Raw genomic sequence first — 27714 nt, forward strand, 5'->3', positions numbered from 1 at the left:
TGTGTGTGCATTTCTGTATTTTGATATTTTTTTCCAAAATAAGAGACTAAAAGGTTTGCCATTATTTCAACTATTTCAGTGTAAAATTTCAGATGCTGTGTCATTTCATGTTCAGCTTGTGCTTTTAGTTTTACTTTTTCTTTATTTGCAGTTAAATGCTGAAGTGACTAGTAGTGCATTAAATTGTTCCCCTGGAGAGTTAAAGGTTTTTTTTTTAATTCTAGGCCAGGCCTACATGACTTGGTAGAGGGGAAAGGGCCACATTGATAAATTAAAAATCATAGTAATCCCAAAGGAGAATCTGGGGCATTGATTATCTGTTTGGGGCTAGTAGAAGAGTGGTAGCGCTGAAGGTGGTAGACCTGGAGGCATTAGGGATTCTAAATATTGCACACTTTGAGCAGTGCTGGAAAATTTATTGGCTTTTTTCTTTTTTAAAAAAGATGGTGGAATATGCAAGGTGCACAGGCCTGTTCTGGGCTATTGATGAAATTAATTTTTGTGTTATTCCTTTTGCAAGCTGAAGACATTATTTCATAATAATGTTTCTTGTTTAGGAAATCCTTCAGGGAAGTAGGAAGGATTCCACCAAGCTAGATTGAAGTTCAGTGATAGATCTTTAAAATGTTTGGCAGCTGGGATCACAGCATAATTAACTATTAAATAAGGTTTAAAAGCCCCAGTAATTCCTTATAGTAATTAATATCCATAACTCCATAATGGGGTAATCCTCATATCTTATTTTTCACTTATAAGAGTAGTTATGCCTCTATTTGAAGTATCCCATGTTGCCGTTGGATTCATGGTTATTGATGTCTGTGATAAAAATGAAATCCTTTTGCAACATCCATTTCCTTCTTTTCCATCAAATAGTATAACTCTTTTATAGCAGGCTAATTTGATTTAAATAAAATCCCATTCTAAAGAAGTATACATACTATTTGAAGTGAAATATAAAATTGTTCATAGTTTATTGGCAATATTGCTTCCTTATTTATTTTTTAAAAACTTTAATATATTTAATATCTTTGTTCTATTTCTGTTCTCTTTTCCTGATCTTTTGTTCATGCTTGATTTGATTGGAGCTGAGGTTGGAATTTTCAAATATTTACTTTCTTTACTGTATTTTCAATGAAAGATGGTTAATTTGTACTTGTTATAATAAAAACGTTTCACTGAAACTATGCCATAATAAGAACTCTTGACTATCAGTCCATTTAGTTTTTGCAACATTTCAGAAATATTCATAGTTCTCCTTAATTTAATTTATAAATATACATTTTCTGGTCATTGAAAACAGACTAGGTGTTTTAAAAATCTATGTTTTAGTATTTATGCCATCAAAATTACTTTTATTTTTTCCAGTTAGCTAGGTTGAAGAGAAGTTACGAAAAATTGATGAAGAAACAGTTAAAAGGAACTAGGCAATCTTCCAAGAATCAGGACGAAGATCAGTCTGAAATAAATATTTTGTCAAAAAAATTAGAGGTAAGTGGAAAAGTTGTCTTGGTCAGAATTTATAAATTCAAATAAATGTGAATAGGTTTGGAAAAATCTCAATATTTTTATTTTAAATTTCGAAGTGGGAGACCTTTATCTCAGTATAAGTCCAATTGAAATTAATGGATTTCTTAGTTGTCACATAACTGCTCAGTAAAACAAGTATATTTAACCCTAATCCACCATCAACATGTTCTGTGTTCTTGGGCTTCCTAAATAAAGATAAGCTCCAAGGTGGATTCCAACTTTGGTATAGGTCCTAGGGAGATGACTAAAGTTCAGTCCTGCCTAGTTGTCTGGGAACAATTTGATCCTATTGTGCCTGAGGAAATAGACAGGGTCTTCATACTTGTGAGGTCAGCCACCTGCTCCTTAGATCCATGCCACCTGCTCCTTAGATCCATACCCTCCTTAGCTAGCTACGGCTTCCTGGGAAGGTTGTGTGGTTGGAACCTAATGTTGGTTAATTATTCTTTGAGATAAGGGGTTGCTCATGTAAGTGTTGGTTTGCCCCCTCCTCAAGAAGCCCTTGCTGGATCCCACCATACTGGACAATTTTCATCCAGTATTAAGCCTCTCTCTTTTTAGGTTGTGGAGAAACTGATTATGTAGCAGCTTCAGTGGGCCTTGGATAAAGCAGATTATCTGATTCTTTTTCAGTTGAGATTCAAGCCTGGACATGAGTCAGAGATGGTATTGGCCAAGGTTTTATATCATCTGTGGCAGGAGCGCAACAGGGATAATGCATCTGTCCTTATTTTTTTATCTCTTGGTGGCCTTTGATACAATTGACTATAGTATTTTCTGTATCGGCTCCATGGGCTGGGAGTGGGTGGGGCAGTATTGTGCTGGTTCACTTTCTGTAGGGCTGGTACCAGTCAGTGTTAACAGAGTGTAAGAGGTCCTACCCTCAACCATTATTTTGTGGATTTCTGTGGGGTTTGGTAACTCTCACTCCTGTTTAACTTCTACATGAAGCTGCTGAGTGAGCATCTATCTAAGGGTAATGTATCATCAATATGCTAATGATACTGTACTCAGTTCTGTATCTTCACCCTTGACAAATTAATCTCATCCTGATGCTTGGACATTGTAGAAATTTGGATAGGGAATAAGAACCTCTAGATTTTGGTTAAATTTACACAGGCTCAAAATTTAAGGGAAAATTTTTACAAAATGTTTCATAGGTGGCATTTGGATCCTAAAAAGTTGTCTTGTATGTATCCTAATTTATAGCCTAAATGTTGGAGATGCGGTAGTTCTGACGCAACTTATTTTCATGTTTGGTGGACTTGTAAAAATATTAAGGCTTTTTGGATTATGATTTGGTAGAACATTCAAAAGATTTTTAAAAGGAAAATAAAGTTTACTCCTCAACTATTCTTACTAGGGATTTTTGAGGATTTTGATGTTAAAGAAACTATTTTAATGTTGAATCTAGTAACAGCAGCAAGGCTATTGATAGGTCAATATTGGAAGAAAGATTCGTTGCCTACTATAGAAGAATGGACACTTAAGGTTTCTAATTTAGCAGAAATGGCTAAAATTTCTGCTTATTTAAAGGATCATACACAAGAAAGATATTATGGTATGGAGAAGATGGATAGATTATATTCAGATTAAATATGGAACTAAAAAGTTCCATTTATTCTATGATTAAATTTTAAATAATAATTATTAGTAATAGCATTTTATAATGGAAATTATTTAGTTTATTTACTGATTATGGTTCTTTATAATAATTGTTTTAAAATGGATTTGTTTATAATATTATGATATTAAGGTTTAAAGGGAGTTAAGGGTTAAGTATGAATTTAGTTATTGTATAATTTGTTAAATTTAATTAGATTTTGTTTAATATGTTTGTAATAACCCTGTACTCAGCTCTGGGAAGTGGGGGGGGGGTTGGGGAGTGGGGGTGGGTGGGCTTGTGGGTTTAAATTTTTTTTTGTTAATTGTCAATAAAACTTTTTCAATAATAAAAAAAGAACCTCTAGATTTTGGGACCTTCTGATTCTTGGACTTTACCATCTTTGGTACCTGGATGGAGTGGCACTGCCCAGTCAGACACTGTACGCAATCTCTGGGTCCTTCTAGTCTTGTGATACCTGTTTGAGAAAGACCTTTGCACAGCTTTGTGCTACAAAAATGTGCCAGTTGTGCCTCCTTCCTGGACTGTGAAGCTCTACTCAGTCACTCAGTACTGTAAATAAGAGAAACATAAATAACTATACTCCTCTGCTACCAATTATTCTCTTGATTTTCTTTTCTCAAGTATTGAACAGTCATTTTTAGGGTAGGTTATGAAGAAGGTGATTACGCAGCAGCTTTAGGAGGTTCAGCATAAAGTGGGCTTCCTTCACAAAATTCCAGTATCTCATAATAAGTTAGCCATTTATGTTTGCCTATTATTTCTTATTTGTAAAATACTTATTTGTACTGAGAGCCACAAAAGTACCTATTCCATATTCTAAGTATGGCATGTCTAACATAATAAATTTTAAGCTTGGCTTTGTCGCATCACAAATATTCATGCCACTCAAATATCAGGTTATATCTTTCTAACCTCAAGAGGCTTCTATTCCTCAGCAGTATCCACCCTTTCATCCAAACTGATCAGCAAACTGCAAAATACAATTTCTAATCAGGTAGACCCAATCCTCCTCTTTTCTTTGCATCTTGTAACATGTTATATTTAATGTGTTTTTTTTCCTCTGCCACACAAATTTAGATACATCCTTCTGCGATTGTTTAAATGGTGCATCAGTTATAAAAACATATATTGTCTGAAACAAGAACATCATTCTGGGCAAGACATTCATTTTTGTTCAAGAAATTGTTCCTGGCAATAGTTGATTAATGTTTCAGTGTATATATTGTTAAACAGAGTGAGATCTCAATTAAACAGATCAGTTGGAGAAAGGTCTGTTATATTGAAAAGCATATCATTTGTAGTGGCATTGTACAAATAATGTAAAATGCTGCAAATCTTGTCATTTATGTCATTTGCAGAAAGTTGTGCAAGTGGTAGACGGTGATGCAATTTGCATCATTTGTGTAATAGCTTCATTGTGCAAGTGATGTAAATGTAATAGAATTTATTCATCATCCATTTCAGTGAGGTTTACTAAATCACTAAATGAAGATTTCATTCTATGTATGTTTTACTTTTTCCCATTCTAACAATATAATTTTGTAGTTCAAAATACATACACGATACATCCAATGAGGGAAAAATAATTATTAGATAAACTTCCTATTGTCTAGAAAGTTCCTTAGCTAATTATAGTGTCCTTTGATTAACATGCGTGAATATGAAGCAGCAGAATGAAAGAGCTGGAGATGTAAGGTTGATTGGTTGAAATATCTAACTTCTTACTGATGGCTAGTGCTAATTGTTACATGTACCTAGATATTTCTTTTTTTCCTATCCATATATATCTCTACAAAAGTTGTTCACACAGTGAAAGAAGATGATCTTCACATTCAATATTATTTTTTCCTCTTAATCTTTCTGTCATTAATTCTTCAGCAATATTTCTGAACTATATAATCAGATTTTTGCCATGCCATACTTACAAAGTATATGCTACCTCTTTGGAAAGCAGAATGTTAATTCCTTAAAGACAACTGTAAGTTTATTTAGTGAATAATATCCAATAACTTAATATCAGAATTTAATTTAATCTTGGAAGGAAATCCAGAATACTGTTAAGCATCCAGATTGTAAGTAAATAGTAATTATCTTTTCTAGGAGTTCCATGAAAAGTCTTTAGATTGGGAAAAGCAGCGTCTGCAGTACCAGCAGCAAATTGCTTCATTGGAAGCACAAAGGAAGGCTTTGGCTGAGAAGTCTGAGCTAGTTCAGGTACAGTTAAGTTGAATTGTTTGCCTTGGAAGACGGAAATAATTTATGGCAATCTTGAGTGTTTATTCAGGCAATCATTGAAGGGAATCTCTTGTGGGATAATCCCTGTCCTATTCACTGTGCTTATTCACAGTGGTGCTTATAAGTACATAGCTTTGGGCCATTTTCCTCAATAAAGATATGAACAAGCATAATGTTTTGACTCATTTGTTTAATTGGATTTTCTATATCTAGTTTTATGATTTATGTAGACAATAGATCACGTTCTAGGTCATATTTATGCAGACATATAGAAAATTCCAAAAGGTTGACAAACCTATAAGCACCACTGTGCATACAGTCAGGAAATAATCTAAAATCTGTTCAGTAACTAATAGGCACTGGATCTTTTTACTGTTAAGTTCCCAAACAATGGTTTGGGTGGGAAAAAAAATAGTACGATTTTTAAAAATTATTTTGCTAAAGGCTTTGTAGCAACTAAATGCCCAGTAGTATATCTCAGTATATGTGATAGATCTAAATGACACTTTTCATAAATAGTATAGATATCATACAAAATATGCATGTGGTATATAACCAAAATATTCTAAGTTCTATTGTTTATTTCTCATGAGGTTTAAAAGAGACTTTCACAGTTTCTAAAAAAAAACAATCTATGTTGGCTTAAGGCTACTGTGGTTTAGTTTAACAGATAAGGTTCCATCTGTGAAAAAGCTTGCTGTGACAGCTAAGAAGCTCCTTCTGGGAGCTTTCCACTTAATGGACTATAGAGTTGCCTCTGAATAGAAGTTCTGCATGGCAGAAATTGGCTGTGATGGGACTGAAGCTGACACTGATGGTGGCTTTGCAAAAGACAGATGTTGACAGAATGACTTGGGAAAAAGTGTGTGTTTTTTTAAAAACAAATGCCTTGTTGCGTTATGCCTAAGTTGTTGATGGTTTAGCCTTTTAAAACTGGGTTTCAGAGAACTTTTTTTTGGTATACTTCTGTTAGTTACAAGATAATAGAAAAATAATAATTAGCATTTTGATTTTCAAATGTAGCTGTGTATTTGCCACTTTCATGTTTTTGGAATGATTGTAGTCATGAAAGTTAATACAGAAGGTTGTCCATAAAAATATTTGCTTCCCCATCAGATAGTTGATTATTTATTTCTTACATTGATAGATTTTAGATATATTTTTTTCCGGAAGTATACCATGTGAAAATGATTTGATACATAATTACACTGTAGAACTCTGCTGATAAATAACTATTCAGGCTATCTGGCAAAACAGATCCATTCAGTGCCCTTTGAAAAATAGTGTTGGGGGAATCAGAGATCCTCTGATGCAAATTTGGGTAAAGCAAATGGTATGTAGAATATTTTATGGGCACATTACATTGAACTACAAAATTGATTTTGTAGGATGGGGTTATTGTTTCTATTTACAGACTTATGCAAAATAATATATATATATATATATATATATATATATATATATATATATATATATATATATATATATATATATATGTAGGTCTTTGGTTATTCGGGTTTTCTCCCACGTAAAATTGGAAGTGTCTTAGCAACGTTTTGACGAAATCTTATTCGTCATCTTCAGGCTGGTGCTTTCGGCTTTGTGCTTCTAGGAGCAATGTGTGATTGTAGCTGTTTCCTCCTTTTAACTGCCAGTGGGGGTATGAACTGATTGGATGAGAGCTTGGCTGTGTTCTGATTGGATGGAGGTGTGTTCTGATTGGTTAGAAGCTTGGCTGTGCTCTGATTGGCTGGGGGGTTGGCTGTGCTCTGATTGGCTGGGGGGTTGGCTGTGCTCTGATTGGCTGGGGGAGTGTTCTGTTTGGGTGGGCCCCCATCCAAACAGAACACCTTCAGATACGTAGACGACACCTTCATAATCTGGCCACATGGGAAAGAAAAACTGTACAACTTCCTCATACACCTCAACAGCCTACACCCCAAAATACAGTTCACCATGGAAACAGAAGCTAATAACCAACTTCCCTTCCTAGATGTCTTAGTCTACAAGAAATCCAATGGCTCCCTAGGACACACCATCTACCAGAAGAAAACACACACAAACCGCTATCTGCATGCTCTCTCACGCTACCACCCAGCACAGATCAACTCCGTAGCCAAGACACTCATCTCTAGAACAAAACGCTTAGCTGATGAACAACACCTAAAAACTGAACTACACACTCTCACTAATGTACTTACATCCAATGGATTCCAATGAAATAAGATTACCAAACTAATCCAAAAAGAAACCCCCATTAAAACCCAAGACAGAGAACAAGAAAACGGCAAAACCCTCCTCTCTTACATAAAAGGCACCACAGACAGAATCAGTAAGATCCTCCACAAACACAACATTAAGATAGCATTCTGCCCAAACAGAAAAATATCCACCATCCCAAGAAACCCCAAAGATAAAATTGAATTAGAAAATCAAGGAGTATACGAAATCCCATGCACCACTTGTCCCACCACATACATCGGACAAACCAACAGAAGAATAAGTGCACGCATTGAAGAGCATAAGAACTCAGTCAAAAAAAAGGAACCAACTTCTTCCCTGGTCCAACACCTTAAAATCACAGGACATGAAATTGACTTTAAAAAGACCAGAACTATCTCCAAAACTGAACATTTTAATAACAGAATAATCAGAGAAGCCATCGAGATAGAAAAATGCCCACACAGCATGAACAAGCGAGATGATACCTCCTGCCTACCAGCCATTTGGAAACCCGCCCTTATTGACAAACGACTCCCTAACACAAAAAATGATACCAGACCCACCCTCACAAAAACCACACAGGATGTCACCACCACACATCCACGCAAAAAGCAAACCCAAAGCCACACCAATGATGAGGCACGACCACAAACCAGAAGCCAGACCACAGCTGCATCATTAGCCACTTTAAACCCCTCCAATCCATACATGAAGCAAACTGACACCACCATGAAGATGAGGCACGACCACGAACGCGAAGCCAAAAAATAGCAATGCAGTTCACCATTTTAAACCCCCCTGCAACTCAGACTAACCTGAGCACAACAAAGCCCCCACCCAAACAGAACACTTCCCCAGCCAATCAGAACACAGCCAACTCCCCAGCCAATCAGAGCACAGCCAAGCTCCTAACCAATCAGAATACACCTCCATCCAATCAGAACACAGCCAAGCTCTCATCCAATCAGTTCATATCCCCACTGGCAGTTAAAAGGAGGAAACAGCTACAATCACACATTGCTCCTAGAAGCACAAAGCCGAAAGCACCAGCCTGAAGATGACGAATGAGACTTCGTCGAAACGTCGCCAAGACACTTCCAATTTTACGCGGGAGAAAACCCGAACAACCAAAGACCTACATATATATAGGAAGAGCAACTAGGAAGAGCAACTAGGTATTTCATGTATATAACACAACATGTATGTATAAAATCAGTGAGGCCAGTAGGTGTAGTTGTAAGGAATTGAGGCAAAGACTTCAAAGACAGTTGGATTTTGAAAAAATAAAAAGGCAGTATTTCATGAAGAGATAACTCTGTTTCTTTCTAGGGAGTTACTTTATTTTGCTTTGCCAGAGTTCTGCTTATGTCCCAGTATCTTTCCTCAGTTTATCAGTATGCTTTGGCTTTCTAAATGTTTTGGGAGTGAGCAAACAGTTTTTCCTGAGAAGATGTATTGAGGTCAGGGGCTTGTAATTTCACCCCAACAATTCTTTTAACAGAAATCTCCCAAATTTCTGCAAACTATGTGTTTTGCTTGACTTGTTAAGTCAGTGACAAAAAAAGTGTTAAACGTACTTCTGTAATATTTTCTTTTGCAAATATTTAAAAGTTTTTTTCCTCAGAAAAATTAGTGTCATGGTCAACATGATCATAGTGAATAAAAAGAAAATTTGGCAAGAATATTTTTTTATCTTGTTACAGCTCATATATGTGCTCTCTCAACTTCTACTATTTTGACAGATCATAGCCATGTCAGCCTTCTGTGTTGTGTATTAAATTGTGATTGCTTCCTCTGCAGTCCAAGCACATTGCTTTTCTCAGTTTTGTAGTAGAACTGAAAGGTGAGGAGTTTAAGGAAAAAAATGTAAATTTATGAGCAAGAATAAGAAATTGGTATGCAATATTTCTGCCTTTAAAATAAATCCTGTAACAGTAACTTTTATTTTTGAAATAAGTTTATTTACGTTTGTTTCTTTTGCAGTGTGTTTTTTTTACTTTTAATATATGGGGAGTCTATTAGTCTGAATTATTCTAAATTAGTCAGAAATTTTGGCTGTCTGCAATAATCAGCCAGAATTTGTATCAGTAATCTACAGTACTGCTCACATGGAAAAATAGCGTTGCTCAGATGTCTCTGTTATCCCGATACCGAATCCTTTACAGGGATAACCCCTTTTTCTAGCTTGAGTTGGACCTTTTGCTCTGCTTGCTTTGGAGGCACTTGACTATCCCATGGAGAAGAGACCAAGAATAGTCCTTGATGCTATCCTTCATTTCAGAAATTCTCAAAACATTTCTGAGATTCAATCTTTGAAATTCAATTTTCTTTTAACGACCAAAACTGAGATGCAGATAATGGGACCCGAAGGTGGTAAATTATCTCCTTGGTGTAATAGAATGGTATTCTTAATTGGATGTGGATGGCTAAAGATCTGATTGAGTTAAATATATGCTGAGTGGCTTTGAGATATTTTTCTAGTCATAATTCCTTATTTTTACAATGGAATTAAGCTTTGGGAAAAAAAATCCTCTCATATTGGAAAATAGAATGACATGTGACATCTGCATCCAACTTAATTTTTATTTTTGAAAGATATTGCTTAATTTTAACACAATAATGCTTTCTACTTCATAGACTCAACTGTGCAACCGGAAGCAAATGTTTGAATCTGTGGAACTGGCAAGTCAATCTGAAATCCATCATTTAGCCAGCAAGTTGGAAAGAGCCAATGACACTATTTGTGCCAATGAATTGGAACTGGAGAGACTGAATATAAGAGTAGATGATTTGACTGATACTAACCAGAAGATTCTGTCAGAACAACAAAAGCTTTTACACGAACTGAAACTTTCCCGGAACTCCCTAGAGGTGTGTGAATGAATTGCTAGGAAGCTGAATAATACATATTTTATTTAGCCACTTGTTCTAGCATTCCATTGAGGCTAAATAGGAAACATGGTTGTAAGAAAGGGATTCTCTGTTGAAAGGTAAATTTAATCCCATATGTTATATTTATTTTCAGTGAGTTTCATTTTCTCCCTCGAAGGTTCTTCATGATGAAAAGATGGAACTCAGATCTACTCTGTTGTCTCAAGAGGACTTCATCACGAATTTACAGCTTTATCATGAACAATTACAGAAAGAATTGTCCAAGCTAACTGAAACTCTGAATGTGAAAGAAACTCTTATCAGGTGTGTCTCCAAATATTGAGGAAAATATTGAACAGATTACTATGCATTATGTCATTATTCTTCAATTAAGAAGAGAAAACATGATTACATGGATATATAACATAATTTAAAATATTTTCAGATTTTTTTAAAATAGTAAAACAGATGGATTCTCTTTATGTTGATTGTCAATACAACTGTTGCCTGTATGACAGAACTTAGCAAGCCAACAGTTTTTTTTATAGAAAATTAACATAATTTTGTTTGGCAAATTGAACTTTTTCTTAAAATTCTAGTAGAGCAAAGATAATGAAAACAGTTATTAAAATGTATATGTGCACTATTATAAAGTGAAAATGTGCCTCTGGCGGTTGATTGTCAACACCCTTGCTGTAATTTCTCTTGATTTGGAATTGTCAGTTCAGCCAGTTTATGCATTGGGAACCACATATTTGACACTGTATTTTTGCTGTGGTAAGAATGTGTGTTGCTGTCTGGTGCATGCATGAAATTTCAGTCTAACTGAATTCATTAAGTTTCTAATATTGTTAAAGCTCATCATCTTTCCTAAATTTGTTGTGAACTGCTGCCAAATGTAGATAAAAGTGGAACCAATAGTAGTATGGCCATCCTTCCATATGGTCTTTTTTTCTCTTTTGTCCTGCATATAAGTCTACTAGGAAAAGGAAAAATTTCTCTTATCAAAGCCTACAGAGGATCACCCTCCCCACTTCTCGGTCCTTTGTAATTCTCTCCATTTTCCCTTTTCCTGTTTCCTTAAAATTAGTCCCAGTGATTCACCCACCCACCTCATTTTAAAAAGTAATATCCCACCTCACTCTCTATGTCTGTTTGTGTGTGTGTTTTTACTTCAAGTCACTTTTGACTCCCAACAACTACATGGACAATTAACAAGAATGTCTGAGTGGCTCAATGTCACTCAGATGCCTTCATAAGGCAGGAATGGAAGTCAGGTTTTCCTGCTCCTAAAGCAAACTCTAATCTCTAAACCAAACTAACTCACTTAATGTTCTAATAAGATATTTTAAATCAGTGTTCCAATATTAGGAAGACCAGTGACAATTCTTTTGTCAAATAGTCAGAATAAAGGGTGAGATAATAATTTTAAAAGATGTTGGTAAGAGATTATGTTGTAATGTCATTGACTGATAATACCTGTCAGTGTAGTACTGTGGCAGAACTTCTTTTATTACAATTTTGATAAATATTTAAAGTTATTTTAAAGACACATTGCCATCTTCATTTATGCCATTAATGTATCTACACAAATGCCTCCCTGTACAACTGGTATAATTTACTTTGTTTGTTAGAAAGCTTCAAGCATTAAACTGTCTTGTCTAGGCAGCTGCAAAAGAATACAGAAGCCAAAGGAAACTACTATGGTGGAACAGAATTAGAGAAGCATTTATGCCAGCAGTTTGATGGCACTGAAGTGATTCAACTTGAGAGCAGGTACATGACCTCAAAAATTTCTTTATAATAAAAACCTTATGAAACAAAAAATCTGTTGGATTTGTTAAATTTGGCATTATGTTGCTTACAAATACTTGCTTTTGATTTTGCATGTATTTTTCTTGGCTTTAGCTTGGAATCTCCAGATAGAAAGTGCATCCAGCTATCTGAAGAGCAAAAGGAGAAGTTACTGGAGCTTCGACTAACTGAAGAACAGCTGTGCAAAGCCAAGACCGAGATAAAAAAAGTGTGGATCTCTTGTACAAATAAACATATTAAAATGCCCAATTTATGTATCATTAAAACAGATTGGGACAATATGAAGTTTCTTACATTGTGGTAATGTAGACAAAGAAACAATTTATCATTAAGGGGTACTAAAAGAGGAGTGATGAATTATATTGAAGAAGATGATTCAGAATTTAAGATTATTTTCTTTGCAACTCAATACATTCACTGCTTCCATTATTGCAATTTTCATGCCTGCAAGATAACCTTTTCATAAAAAGCTGAGTCTCCAATTCAGGTTATGTAAGTAAAGTTAGATAACTGTAGAAAGTACAGACTCATATATGTTTATATTTTGGACTGTCTAAGGTGCTTATTGCAAAATATTCTTAAAAAATAAGAACTTCTCTGATATCTCATATCATTATTATAGTTTCAGCAGAATTTGCAAAATTCCAGAAGAATAGTTGAATGCAAGGAATTGCAGACAGAGAAAGTCATCTAGCTTGGCTAAAAAGAAAACTGAGGATAACTGTACACAATGAAATGTCAATAGTGTAAAGCAGTAGCTTGAAATTAAATGGAAGATGGCCAGCTGGGTGAAAGGGTATGCTTAGAAATACAGTTCAGATAGCGTTTTCTATTAGATACCATCCAAATATCTACCAAATGCTATGTTGTCCTTAACTGGTATATCTTTTTCTTTTCCCATCAAGACTGAGACAAATTTTGAATATGAATCAACCTAAAGAAAAAAAAATAGTACAAAAGTACTAAATCTATAGCCCCCCATGGTTTTCTCAATGAAGGCTTCAAATTTAACCATTTCTCCCTCAAAATTGTTATGGGCTATTAGTGTCAAGGCTCAGGTATATGACATACTCACATATTTAGATGAAAGTTACGTCCTAAATATTCACTCAATCCAGCACACACAAGAAATAAAAATATTCAGTGTAGTTCAAGCTTAAAGGGAAAGTACCCATAAATGGTGATGCATGGGAACTTAAAACTATGAACTAAAGAACAATTTAGGTTTTGTTTTTCTTTCACACTGCTGACTTCAGAGCAACTTCTTAATTGGTTAACTCAGTTTCCTAGTTCTGACTTCACATGAGGCTATGGTTTAAGACATATTGAAATGTATATGGGCATTATATGAGGAAAAAACAATGCTTCAGTTTGTCCATGTTCCAGCAGATTGGTTTGTTAAAATGACTGTTTCATCTAAATTGAATTTAAGTTGCCCATTGAAAATTGGTATATGGCAATCTGAGCATCCTATCTTACATTCTCTTACAGTCCATATCAAATATTTATCTCAGATCAAGATGGAAGATAATCCTCTAGGAATAATGTGTAAAATCTGGAGGAGTTGAGGGTATTGTCTTAAGATGTCATCCTTTCTTTGAGCCATACTGGGACTTTTAGCATTTACTGCTTTTCACTAGTCCCAGCATTCCTATTTTTTAGGAGCTGCTGGTGTTTACTATAAACGAGGTTAGGAGGTTGTTCTTGTTTTGTGCAATTTGTACCCTAACGTGCAGATCTTTAGGAATTCAAATTATTTCATAAAAGCAGTCTTACTTGGTCATATTTGTACTTTGTTGTTGGCTGGCTTTAATGAAAATACAGAAAACCATCAATTAGGTTCTATTTGATTGAATACAAAGACTCCAGATGAATATTCCAACTTCAGACAGGACTGTTTTACTGTAACTTAATGTAATAGATTTCTGAAACATTGCTGCAGTATGGGATTAGCAAGGTAACAGGAGGAAATTATGCTATAGAGAGTTAGTATTACTTACTATGCATGATGATTATCACAAAAATGCTGACCTGCAAATTTGTATCCAATTCTGTCCAGATGAAGGAAGAGCTATCCCGCAAAGAGCAAAGTCATAGCCGAGAATTGGAAGGAATGAGGCTTGAGGTTACCCAATTAACACGGGAACTGTATCAACGTGACATCACAATTGCTTCTTCCTTGGGTTCTACTTTAAGCTTAGAGCAACAGTTAAAAATAGAGATTGAAAAAACAGAGCAAAAGACAATAGAGCACAAGGTAGAATAATTGAGTTCTACAATATTTTATAGTATAGTATTACAACTTGTTCGATTAAAAATAATATGGGACTTATTTTCTTTGGTTCCCTCGTTGTACATTCTAATCTTTTTGGTAATACTTGTTCAGATTTAAATATAATTACTAGTAACTTCAGAATATGAAAGTTTGGCTTCTCTTATTTGAAATAATTTATGATACTAAAATCCACATGGCTTGATAAGAAGTGTATAGCCAAGGGGCTATTTATTTCCTGCATCTAATCTATACTAACAATAAAAAAAATTAAATTTATCTCTTAAGGCTGTTCTGTCTCAGTTGGAAGCCCTCAGACAAGAAAATCACCATCTGTCAGAGAAGCTGCAGAAGGTAGAATACATTTTGATTGAGTTGTGTTATTTCCTTTGATGCATTGAGTTGCTTAACTGCTTTATAGTACAGACAAATATTATTTTTATGCATTTATACAAAGTTGAAGATGCTCCCCCAAAACAAATTACTATATGCATCTAATGTTGAAAGTAATAGTGGGGTGTAAAGTTGATTAGGAAATTTGTTTCTCAATATATTCAACAGAGTATGATTTTTTAAAAAGGTTATACACAAATAAGGTATTATTTTATTTAGTATGACCACTAGATGTCAGTGCAAGTTCATAATCTTAGTGCTGCCCTCTTGATCTCTGCATAAAAAGAGGACATTTTTCTAAGAGACTCCCTGTGAGAACGAGCCCTTAAAAATGTTTCATATCTGGCATGAAATGAAACTAGGCTTAACTTTTTTGTATCAAATAATAATAAAAAATATAATAAAAATATACTTTTTACAAAATTAACAACAATTATACCAGGATTTTTTTTTTTTCAAAATGGTTGGAAATTAATCAAAGAGAGAAGTAACCTGGAATTAAGGAGAAACTTCCTAACAGTGAGGACAGTTAACCAGTGGAACAGCTTGCTTTCAGAAATCATGGATGCTCCATCACTTTTTAAGAAGAGGCTACAGTCACTTGTCTGAAATGGTATAGGTTCTCCTGCTTGAGCAGGGGACTGGACTAGAAGACCTCCAAGATCCAGTTCTATTGTATTCTAAATTCATAAAGAACTATTTGAATTTGAAAAAATATTGCAGTTCTTGCAAATTAATTTTAATGAGTTAGGGAGCAGAAACTAACTCCAATAATTCTAATCATTTACCCATGTAACCATGAAGAAACAAAATGGAAATGACAATTCTTTGCTTAAGGCAAGAAGTTATAAGTTATGTCACAATTTGTGTTTATGCTTCTGTTTGGCTTTGTCCGTAATAAGATTTTTAGATTCATTGCTATCGTTGTTTAAGGTTTTATATGGAGCAAAAATGTAGTAATCATAGAGCAACTTCTACTAAATGGAGTATTAGGAGATTTTGAGTATCTTCAGCAAACAGAGAGCAATCTCATTGTTTTGGATCTGAATTATGAAGCTATATACATGTTTAACTGTATACTGATTTGTGAGTGAGTTGAGTGGTTTTAAAGTTCATATTCATTTTAGATGAATGAGAGAAACTGTTGGTCTGTAGATTTGATTAGTTCAGATGATGATTCAAACATTTAGTGATTGATTTATCTTCTATGGGGTTCTTTCTTAATAAAATACTTGTAAATTTCTTAAATCCATAAAACAGAAAAATAACTTTAGAAGCAACTGAGTTTTATTAAACAAAAAAAAAATCTTACTAATGTGTTTCTATCATTTTAAGGCAAAAAGTACTTCCTTTGCAGAATTCCAGGAAAGTTATAACAAGCCTTTAAATAAAGTGGAACTTCAGAATAAGCATCTACAGAAAGAATTAGCAGAAACTAGAACTAACTTAGAAGCTTCGTCTTGGGTTTCTCAGAGCAAATATGACAATATTGTGCAGCAATTGCAGCATCAGGTGACTGAGATAACAAATGCAGAAAACAAGTAAGAATTTATATGATTTTGAAAATGGAGACTTTTTGAAAGCCTAACAAATACTAGATTTTGATTTTTTAAAAAAAATGCTGAAGCACTCTAAAATCTTTTTATAATTTCTAGTTATTTCCCATATTTTATTAATTGTAAATGAGATTTGATTAATTTTTTTTACATTGTTACCAAACAGAAAAAACATTGAAAAGAGATGTTCTTCTCCCTTCTTCTTTCTTATTTTGTGAAAAACAGTTCCATGTGGTAGAAGCAGTTGTAATATATACCTTTTGAATAGCACAGAGGGAAATTACATTTAAATTTTCTATGGACTATATTGCATTCAGGAAGTTTCTGGCAGTGATTTCAGCCACTAAATTTTTTTGCAGATTTTAAACTGAAAATCATTGGTCTGTTGGATCTAACATATTATTTCTAATAAATTTACAGAAGAATGCAAGATCTGCAGTGCAAGCATGAGGAAGAAATGAAAGCACTTCAAGCTAAATATGACAGGACTGTTCAACATTATGAGGAGGAACTCCAGAGAGCAAAATACTTTCCATCCAGAATGCTTTCTGTTTCTAGTACAGCTGCTGGTCTACTTCAGGTCAATGGAACAAACAGTGTCGAATCTTTGCCTTATGAATCTCTTGAGAGATCCGATCTTTTGCTCTGTGAAGATCCAGAATTTTCTTACATGGTATCAAGAGAGTATGAGAAAGACGTTTTACCTTTGGTAAGCATAATAAAAGATTGCAAGGGATATACTATTTTCTGATATCATAATCTGTGAGGTTTTGCATTCGTTTCAATATGTCCTCTTTGAAATATTTTCACTCACTAACGCCATGCTACTTACTTTTCAATCTACAATGGAACAATGGAACAAGAGATGAAAGAAAGATGAGAACCGTCAATTCCCCAATTCCCAACTATAATAAGTGCAAACTGTTCTCTAAATAAATGCTGAGGAACAATACTTGTAAATCTGGCTAGTTTGCTATTAACTTTGAATTTAGCAGAAAATATGGGACAGAACACATTGCTTGAGAAGGGACTGTTGGAATGAGTGCTAAAACCTGACAAGTATACAGCATGCTTTGACTGTTGGAATGTTAGCTTAACTATGAGAAGCAAATTCACGTGCAAAAAATGCGTAGAATATAAATATTTATATAAACTGAAGAATGTAACCTGTTGCTTGTATGTATCTTTTGAAGGATTAATTATGAACTACCAATAAGATTTTGAATATTTAGTATTCAATTTTCAAAGGCCGTATGGTTGCTGAGGAACACCAGTAATCATGGGTTGACTGTTAAAGGCCTGAAGATGAATCTTATTGTTGAGAAGTCAGTCTTATAGATTACACTGAGACTTTCAGTTCCAGGAGTATATATACAAATTAAACCTAGATGCCTTAAAAGCCAAATGATAGTTATCATTTTCAATAAAGGTTTTTCAGTATGCAACCAAATATTCAATCTTGGTCAATTTTTTTTTCAGAGATCATAAATGCAAATAAACTAGTCATTTAAGTGATTTGGTTTTTTAAAAATAGATATATCTTTTAAAATATGTAGATATTTATTTATCTAGCTTTTAAACTGGGATTCCATTTGCAGTTAAATTCTTGTACTCAATGCAGACATGAAGCTTTGCCTTCTGATTTTCAATTATTATTTCTCTATCCCAGTGGTGGCGAACCTATGGCACGGGTGCCAGAGGCGGCACTCAGAGCCTTCTCTGTCAGCACACGTGCCGTCGCTCCAGTTTTAGGCCTTCAGCTGGGTTTTATAAAACCATTTTGCTTTAGGCCTCTGCCACCGTGTGCAAAAAAACCGGTTCAATCAATCAGTCAATTTCAACTTCTCACGGGAAAAAAAAGATCTTGCAAAGTTGGAATTGATTGAACTTTTTAGTCCCACCCAGTCTGCTGTTACTGCAGCCATGCCCACCAATGGGCCACACCCACCCAATGGGCCACACCCATCCGGCACCCGATGATGCATAAGTGGGTTTTGGGTTGCAGTTTGGGCACTCGGTCTCTAAAAGATTCGCCAATAACTGCTCTATCCAATATTAAGAGCAATGTGCAGCAATACAAAATAACAAAACTAAAAGCTATACAACACAATAAAGTATGTACCATAAAAAAGTCAGAGGCAAATACTTCAAATAAAGTTTAAAGAAGTACATATAAATTAGGAAATACTAGATGCCTGACATGCTTTACCAAAAGAGTGCCACAATCATTCCTTGCAATAATGCTTCATAGTGCTTGGGCACTACAAACTGCCTCTTAAGATCTTAATTGGCAAGGATTGACATATACAGACAAGAATAGAATAGAATAGAATAGAATAGAATAGAATAGAATAGAATAGAATAGAATAGAATAGAATAGAATAGAATAGAACAGCTGGAAGGGACCTTGTAGGTCATCTAGTCCAATCCCCTGTTCAAGCGGGAGACCCTATCCCATTTCTGACAAGTGGCTGTCCAGTCTCCTGAATTAGTTGTACCTCATGTTGCAGTAATCTAGGAACAAGGTTAGTAAGACGTGTATCACTGTGACCTAGCTATTCTCTACAAAGTTCTGGAGCTAGTAAACCGGCTAGTGTTGTAATTACATTGTGAAACTGGTAATATAGTTCTCTCCTTTTCATTGTTTAAATAGTAATAATAAGCATTAGATTAAAATTGGTTTTTTTTTGATTCACAGTCTTGTTGAACATATTTTTTTTTTAGAGTCCTCTGCCTGCCACAAATGTAGATGTGATTGCTGCAAAGTTCCTAGAAGAAGAAGAAGAAAGGTCCCATCATATTTTGGAACGCTTAGATACACATATTGAAGAATTGAAAAAAGAGAGTGAAAGGACAGTACAACAGTTTACACACCAAAAGTAATTTTGTTTTGGGGTTTGTGAATCGAAGAGCTACTTCATTTATGCTGCTTTCTTTAGAGGAAAAACACACTTATTGCCCTCTGGAAGTAGGTTTCTCTGCTTCTTTGTCTTCGAGTATTCAGGGACAGTGAATTCAAAGAAATGAAATTTGTAGCAAAATACTTTGTCTAATTACAGTTATTACACTACTATAGAAAACATTTCTAACTAACCTAGGGGAGCATTCTGCTCCCCTAAAGTAAAGAGCAAGCTTCAGGAGTGGATGTTGTTGCCCATCTAAGTAGAGTAAATATTTTATGTCTATGCATTCAGAAATAAAATTATGTAGAAACTGTTATTTTATTTTAATATGAATACAAATCATATTGCTTATCATTTGAATATTAACTTTCTGTCTATTTCCAAGATGCCATGAAACATGACAAGTGACTTGAGAAAATGAGAAAAGAGAATGCCATTTTGCTTTTCAGGTTTTCTTGTGAATATTCTGTGTGGATTTTAGTTGCCATCAAACATCAAATTAATGGCTTAGTAATGGTCCTTTGTGTACTTTCATAGCGGTAGAAAAAATATGGTCAAATAACTCTGTCATGAAGAGATATTTTATTATATATCTTGATTAAAAAAGTAAAGTTCAATATAAGTAATAAACACCTATACATGGGAGCAATTTAATTTAAATAACAGCTGTCTTATGAAGTACTGCACAGCTGTTCCTAAGCATAAGAACAAATTTGGGAGGCTGGTTGGTATGCCAAACAGCTTTTAAAAAATTGTTTAGCTTCAGGAAGAAATGCAGATTTTAAAGCATGTCCTTGGGCAAAAGCTAAGAAACTAAGTATAACCTCTTCATATTTTTAACTCATCCTTTTTCTTTAAATTACCAATAAGATACCAAGTTTTCAATGGCCAGGTGCAGCACCTTACTTTGACTGAAATTTCAAAGAAGTGAATTTTAGATTTTTATTCCTGGATATTTGAAATCATGAGTTCAGATTATGATTGTGATTTTCAAAGTGGAATTAGAAAGATATTAAATATATAATCTCAGTTCATGATCTGCACTGTAGTTTCTCATGTTTATTATCATAATGGCATTATAGTATGCTTTTTTCTCTGCTGGATAGTAATTTTTGATATTTCTTCTGTAGAAAGTGAAGAGTATTTACATCTTTAAAATGTAGCATATTTGGTGTCAGTCCTGAGATTACTGAAGTACTACAATGCGGAAATGTTAATAATTAAAGAAATCCTTGCTCCAAGAGTACATTTTAACATACAGCTTAGTTTTTCCAGTGCCGTTTCTATGTAATTCCATTCTGTTTTCAGTTTTCTAATGCTTCTGTTTTGCTTGCTAAATTTGCTTTTCATGGCTTTATGCCTCTCTTTGCCAACACTTTAGTTTGACACTGATGGACAGTATGAAATTATACTCAGCATGAAGGTATGCCAAAAAAATAACACAAATTTTGATTTATACTGTTCTGTTGGGATGGTAAATAATGGCTGTCAAAGCACACACAGCATTTTATTGGACGTGAAGAACAACTCATTTTCAGTCCAACAGAATTAATGTGCTCAATGTTTTCTTATATGAGACCACAATGTTGTATTTTATATAATGATCCCGAAAGAAAGAAAACAAATGCCTATTGCTTCAGTTATCATTGGTGAAGCACTCCCTGAAAGGTGGAGATAGACGAAGTTGGTGAAGTGCTCTGTAGTTTTATTTACAGTACTGTCTTATAACTAATTGTGATTTACTATGACTTATTTTACATTTTCTTAAAATGTTAAGTAGATGTGTATGTAGGAAGGTTGGCCTCCTTTTCTTTGTTCCCTGGGACTGAGCCGAAAAAATGGTCTCATTTTCTCTGCTGGATAAGTGAAGAAACCTGGGAGTAGAGGTGTGAGATAACTAAGGAAGTACTGGTGTAGCCCAAGGAAGGCAATTCAATATAGTGAGGAGAGGCAGTGGGGAAAGAAGGAGGAAGCATAATTGCCATTAGGAAAGCTGTGAGCCAGTCTTGAGAGAAAAAGCAAAAGGGTCCATGAATTCTATCTTCTGTCCAAATAAATATTTTTTGTATGCATATGTTTGAAGAAAAATTAATTGCTGGACTATCTTTGGGAGAACAAGAAAACAGGAATAAGGCCTGGTCCTGGAACAGAGAGGCAAAATTTAAAGATATTTGAGGCTTATGCTTTTTATGCAAGTTATTTGTCTGTTACTTCTACCAATTGGCATTCTGTGAATTTTTTTTTAAATTGCTCCCAATACCATTTTGTGATGATACTCATAAACTCAGAGGGAGCAGAGATAATTGCTGTTTGAACTGGATTATTATTACTGTTTATTAAGTTTACATGCCACCCATCTCATTATTGCAATAAACTTTGTCAAGTAGATGAAGAGTGTATGGGTGGCATTTGCACTTTTGGAAGTCGTTTGCCATATCCTTCTTCCTAGAGCAAAGAGTAAGTGACTGGCCCATTTAGCCTGGCTTCATGACTAAGGCAAGCTTAGAAGTTACAGCTTTCTAGTTTCTCCCCCTGAATCTTTAACCACTGCATTAAATTGGGGTCTCGTGCTTTTGCTATTACATGTATTTTCCAGGCATTAAGCAGCTAGTTTTTATATTCTTGAAAAACACTTGTTTCTCAGAAAACCAATAGTGATGTCAAGTACCTGAAACGGTTCTTAATTTTGGCACAGCAGTCTGTTTCAAATGATTAGTAGCTCAAAATTAAAAGATTGTTGGACTTCCGGTGGATTTTGCGTGCGTGATGGCGGCTACTTTGTAGCCGTCCTCCTGGGTAAGTGTAAGAACCGCTATGAACAGCAGACACCAGCTGTTCAGCGGTTCAAAATCCCCCTCCCGGGCAAAGGGGGGGGGTAGAGAGTGTCTGAATAGTGGTAGAGCCTCTTTCGCACCCCCCAAGTTTTTTTTTTTGGGGGGGTGAAAGGAGTGCTCCCACGGAGTTCAGACTTGTCTCCGCTTCCCAGCTGTTTTTGTCCTCAGGGACAAAACGAGCCGCTGCAAACACCTCCGTGCTTAAAGAGAACTGGTGAGTTTTTTTTTTTAAATGGACAGAGCTGAGTAGAGGATTTAGTTTTTGCTTTCTTTGACTTATTTGGATTTTAAGTTTTAAGATTTGTTTCTATTTTTATTCTCTCTTTTTATTTTTTTTCTTTGTTGAAAGGGAAAGTAAAATGGCGATCGGCAAACTCCTCGGTGTTTTTTTTTTCTGGAAGTTAGAATGCTGACCGGCAGGCTTTTTGGTGTTTTTCTTTCTTTCCTTTCCCTTTCTCTTTTTATTTCCTTATGATTGGAATGGTTGTTTTTGGTATCTCTAAGTATTTTTTTTGGAACGGACTTTTTTTATTTAATTATTATTTTTTTTTTTCTTCTCCCTTTTTTTTTCCTTTGAACTCCCTTTTTTTTTGTAATGACCCTTTTTTGAAGGACTTTTTTTTTGTTTAATTTTTTGTAATTTTTAAGAAGGAGTAAAATTTTTTTTTAATTCTTTTTCTCTTCCTTTTTTTCCCTTTTTTCTTTTTATTATAATGACCTTCTTTGGAGGGAGTTATGATTTTTGAAGGAATTTTTATAATTTCTTAAGAAGGACTAAAGGTTTTTCTTTAAGATGGCTCCAAAGCGTCCAGGGATTTCTACAGCTTCTAAATCAACAGTTTCACCCTCTTCTGGGGGTCAGCTAATAACTATGAAGGACTTGCAAGACATGATGGGAGATGTTATAATTCAAATTAGGGCAGAAATGAAAAAGATTTTAGAGGAAAACAATAAGATCTTGAGACAAGATTTTGTTTTGGCTTTAGAAGGTGTTGCTTCTGTTCTTGAAAAGGTGAACTCCCATGTGGAAGAGGTAGCTGAAAAAGTGGACATAATGGAGGGGAAAATTGAAAGTATGGAAAAAGAAATGGAAAATGAGATTCTTATGCTTCAATATGGACAAATGGAATATGCCTTAAGAATTAGAGGCCTGGGAGAGTCTTTGCAAGGAGATCTGAAGGAGATGGTTGCAAAGGACTTTGCATTGATTTTGAATAAAGAAAAAGAGGGAATACTTAATGAAATTGAAAAATTATTTAGGGTTAACTCTGTGGTGGCAGCACAGAAGAATCTGCCAAGAGATGTGGTAATTTACTTTGGTAAAAGATCTTTACGCAATGAAATTGTGCAAGCCTATTATAAGAAGAGATTTCAAATTGCTTCACAAGATGTTATAATTTTTAAAGAGATCCCATCTAAAATTTTAAGAAGAAGAAAGGAGTTTGCTTTTTTAGCAAATGAACTTAAAAAGAGAAAAATTTCATTCAGATGGGATGTTCCGATTGGAATGGTGGTGAATTACCTGGGGACATGTTATAGACTTAATACTGTTTTTCAAGCAAAAGATTTTTATACTTCGGTCCTGGGGGTATGTGCATCGCCATCAATTAAGTTTAAAGCTTTGGAAGAAAAGAATGTAGAATCACAGTTTGAAGAGCCTATATTTATGAAAACTGGAGAATCTTTGTGTGAGAGGCCTCAACAAGTCCAGGTTGAGGAGCAGAAGACAACTTGTGCAGTATATAATCCCAAAGAAAAGCAGCAACAGAAGAAGGTTAAGGAAGTTTCATATTTAGTGGTTTCTGAATCTCTGGGAGATGTTAGACCTACAAAGTCTTTGGAGCAATCTTTAAGGGTGGAATTGTTGCCTGAAATGGAAACTGGGAAATCTCAGTCTGAGGGGCATCAACAAGAGAGGAATGGGCAGAGGATAACTTGTACAACTTACAATTGTAAAGATCAATACAAGGAGGAATTTAAGGAACCCTTATTGGCTTCGGAGTCGATGGGAGATTCAGGAATTTTGGAGCAGTCTCCTAAGGCAGAACTTGCAGCATTTCTTACGAGTTTGATACAAGAATGGAGAAGGGAAATGGAAGAATGGAAGAATGGAGAATGGAAAAAACTGGAATGTGAATAATTAATAATACTAATATAATTGAGATTGATAAGGATGTAGTTTTTTACGGATGGAATTAGTTATTGGTGAAGATTGAAATGTTTAATGTGTTTATTAACTTTGTTGTTTTAAGTTTTGAACCTTTAATGATAATATTGTTTAAATTTGTGTTTTGAAGGGATTATAATTTGCTTATTTTAGTGAGTGGATTCTAATGTTTTAAATTTTAAAAATTTGTGGTTTTGGAGGGAGTTTATATAGAGTGATGATTGTATTTAGATTTGTTTAGGATTTAAAAGTGTTTTTAGTTTTTAAATATTATTATTAATATTTTTAAGACAAAATAATTTGTTTAATTAAATGTGCTTAGATTTGTTTAGGACTTATAGGTTTTTTAAGTTTTTTTTTTTTTTTTTTTTTCTTTTTGGATAGGAGAGAAGATTATGAAGATTGAAGGAAATATGTACTTACTTTAAGTTCTTTAAGAGTATTTAGCTTTAATGGTATAACAAAGATTTGTATGTTTATTTTTTCGTTTTAGGATAAAGAAAGAGGGAGAAATTAGATTTTATATTATAGATATAGATATTCAAAGAAAGTAATGTTTAAATTTGTGTTTTTGGAGGGAGCTTATATAGAATGATGATTGTATTTAAATTTGTTTAGGTTTTAAAAGTGTTTTAAGTTTTTTTTTTTTTTTAATTAAGCCTGTACTCAGCTCTGGGAAGTCCAGGGGAGGGTTTGGGAGCTTGGGAAGGGGGGGGGGTGAGGTAGGGGGGGGTATGGGAAGGGGATTTGTTTTTGTAAAATGTAAAAATTTTCAATAAAAAAAAAAAAAAAAAAAAAAATTAAAAGATTGTTTTAATACAGGGGTGTGAAATTGCCGGCCTGCGGGCCGGTTTCATCATACCACCCCATTGTCAGTGCCCACCCCATTGTCAGCAATGGCAAAAAAGCTCCGATACGTTGCACGACGTCACGTGATGTCGCGAGTTTGACATGTCTGTTCTAATAGATTAGAATTCTTGCTGTTATGACATAATTTATGTCAAACTTGCAACATCATGTGATGTTTCATGACATATCGCAACTTTTTTTCCATTGCTGGCAATGGGGTGGGCGTGGTTTCGCCATGATGCATCCGGCCCATGGGCTGGCATTTTGACACCCCTCAAACATCAAACTGCTTGATTTGATGTGGGTAATGACCATAACAACACTTGGATGTAGGAAAAAATGTCTCTTGAATAGCTGATGTAGGAACTACTTTTATCTGTTACAACTGGATTATGCCTTGAGAATGTTGAATGTTTTTTTGGAATAATCAGATGGTGATATAATTAATAGAGTTGGTGGGGAGTTTTGCTTTCAGACCTGGACTTTTAATAACTACAGAGGTTATATTTTGCTTGAGCCTGCATGCACCTTCTATTTTACATAGTAAACATATTTTGGAAATGAAATACATTAATAGTGTAATTGGTAGTCAAAGCCATGAGTTCATAGAACGTGTAATGAATGCACTTGTTTAGTAATACACTCATGAGATAAAAAGATGTGGCATCCAACAGCTGGGCTCAATATTAAAATCCTTAGGGTAATGCTGCACCAGAGTTTTTGTGCTTTTTAAAATTTGAAAGAAGTAGATGAATGAGTTACTTGCACTCTCAAAATAAATACGTCCTTGTTCAATGCCATTCATAACTATGGATGGTCACTAAGGTGGTTGTAACCCAAGGACCACTTGTAACAATTTCAGCAACATAGGAATGGAAATAGGCAAATGTTTTCTACTCCCACACTTGACACCTTAGAAAAATCTCAAAACAAGTCCCAAATTGATTCTCTTCCCCCCAAAAATATTAAATCTTGCTGCTGAAAATCATAATATAATATTGGGCCAATTTTTGGGGGGGACTCCAAATAGTCAGAAGACAATGGAAAATATTCTCTGGATATTACAATGCATTATATCGAGCAAAATGGGAGGGGGCGAGAGAATCTAAAGAAGCTATGGAGAATCCTTGGGAGAGACTCTGGAATACCCAGCATTTTTTTTTCACCTGAGTTCCCTTTTGTACTAGAAAAATCTATGTGTTAAATTTAACAGAATAACAGGTTTGGAAGGGATCTTGGAGGTCTTCTAGTCCAACCCCCTGCTCAGGCATGAAATCCTATACCATTTCAGACAAATGGCTATCCAATCTCTTCTTAAAAACCTCCAGTTTTAGACCATACACAATGGCAAATTACTTCACTGATTAATTGTTCTAACTATCAGGAAATTCCTCCTTCGTTCTAGGCTGATTCTCCTTGATAGGTTTCCATCCATTGCTTCTTGTCCTGCCTTTATTTATGTAACAATTAGATCTTGTTTCCAATCCTACATTGGCAAACAACAGTTTTTGCAGTTTCCTCTCAAGACATGCATACAAGGAATAAAGAAAAGCATACATATTAATCATCCTTGGTGTTTTACGATATTTCATGCATCACAACTGATTTGAGTATATTGTCAGAATTAGAATAGGATATAACCTTGGGCCCCACCCAGCCCTTTTTTTTTCTTTTCAATCCAGTGGAATATTGTCAAGAAGTGATATAAAGAAGCCTAGATATGGCTAAGAGAACCATTTTGTGCAGTAGTTAAGAAAATGGGAGGTTGTGTTCTAGTTACATCTTAGGCATAAAGTTAGTTGGATGACCCTGGATCAGGCTCGCATGAACACTTAGCCCTAGGAAGCAGGTAATGGCAAACCATTTCTAAAATCTTGCCAAAAAAACTGTAGGGACATGTTCAGGCAATTGCTAAGAATCAAGATTGTCTCAGGCACACAAACACTGTAGGATATGACTGGGGACTATAGAAGAAACAAAAATTCAGAAAATACTCTTTGTGAACCTCTATGGAAGAGGAGATGGGCAGTGGGTCATGTGACTCAACAGCTCATAAACAACCTTTTCTGTGCTTCCTGGTATATATACATATACATTCGTAAAAATATAAATATAGCATTGTTTCACAGGATTAAAAAAAAAAAGACTTTCTCCTGTGGCCAGCATTATTAATGGGGATAGAAAGAATTCCAGGAATTCTTTATATGCTGTCCCTATTTCGTTTACACTACAAGATCACACTCCTGAAAGTTCATTGGCAAAGAGCCAAAATCTTCAAAATGAACCCCTGTAGAATGATTTTCTGTAGTAACTTTTTGAAGTATTTTTAAATTAAAACTTTGATAGATGAATGCTACGTATCTTAAATACTGTCAACCTCATCTAATTAAATTCAAATTAAATTTGTTGTTTCTTACATAGGGTTCTATTACTCTTTAAAGT

The 27714-nt window shown here is 34.7% G+C and overlaps 1 protein-coding gene across 10 annotated transcripts in view; it reads left to right on the forward strand.

The window, feature by feature from the left end:
- The window catches only part of CEP63 (centrosomal protein 63), a 28821-nt gene extending 8153 nt beyond the window's left edge, over positions 1–20668 (forward strand). For 9 of the 10 annotated variants that reach the window (XM_039360071.1, XM_039360074.1, XM_039360075.1 and 6 more), the window contains 11 exons: positions 1366–1488; positions 5255–5368; positions 10250–10483; positions 10662–10807; positions 12149–12259; positions 12392–12506; positions 14358–14555; positions 14859–14924; positions 16299–16504; positions 16940–17228; positions 19244–20668. In XM_039360071.1, the coding sequence (XP_039216005.1) occupies positions 1366–1488; positions 5255–5368; positions 10250–10483; positions 10662–10807; positions 12149–12259; positions 12392–12506; positions 14358–14555; positions 14859–14924; positions 16299–16504; positions 16940–17228; positions 19244–19402 (1761 nt within the window). In that variant the 3' untranslated portion in view covers positions 19403–20668. The remainder of the gene's footprint in view (positions 1–1365; positions 1489–5254; positions 5369–10249; positions 10484–10661; positions 10808–12148; positions 12260–12391; positions 12507–14357; positions 14556–14858; positions 14925–16298; positions 16505–16939; positions 17229–19243) is intronic. The other variant, XM_039360082.1, reaches the window with a different exon arrangement.
- The last annotated feature ends 7046 nt before the right edge of the window (positions 20669–27714 follow it).

Source organism: Crotalus tigris, unplaced genomic scaffold, assembly GCF_016545835.1.
Source record: "Crotalus tigris isolate CLP2741 ecotype Arizona unplaced genomic scaffold, ASM1654583v1 scf7180000019154.1569036, whole genome shotgun sequence".
Lineage (NCBI taxonomy): Eukaryota > Metazoa > Chordata > Lepidosauria > Squamata > Viperidae > Crotalus > Crotalus tigris.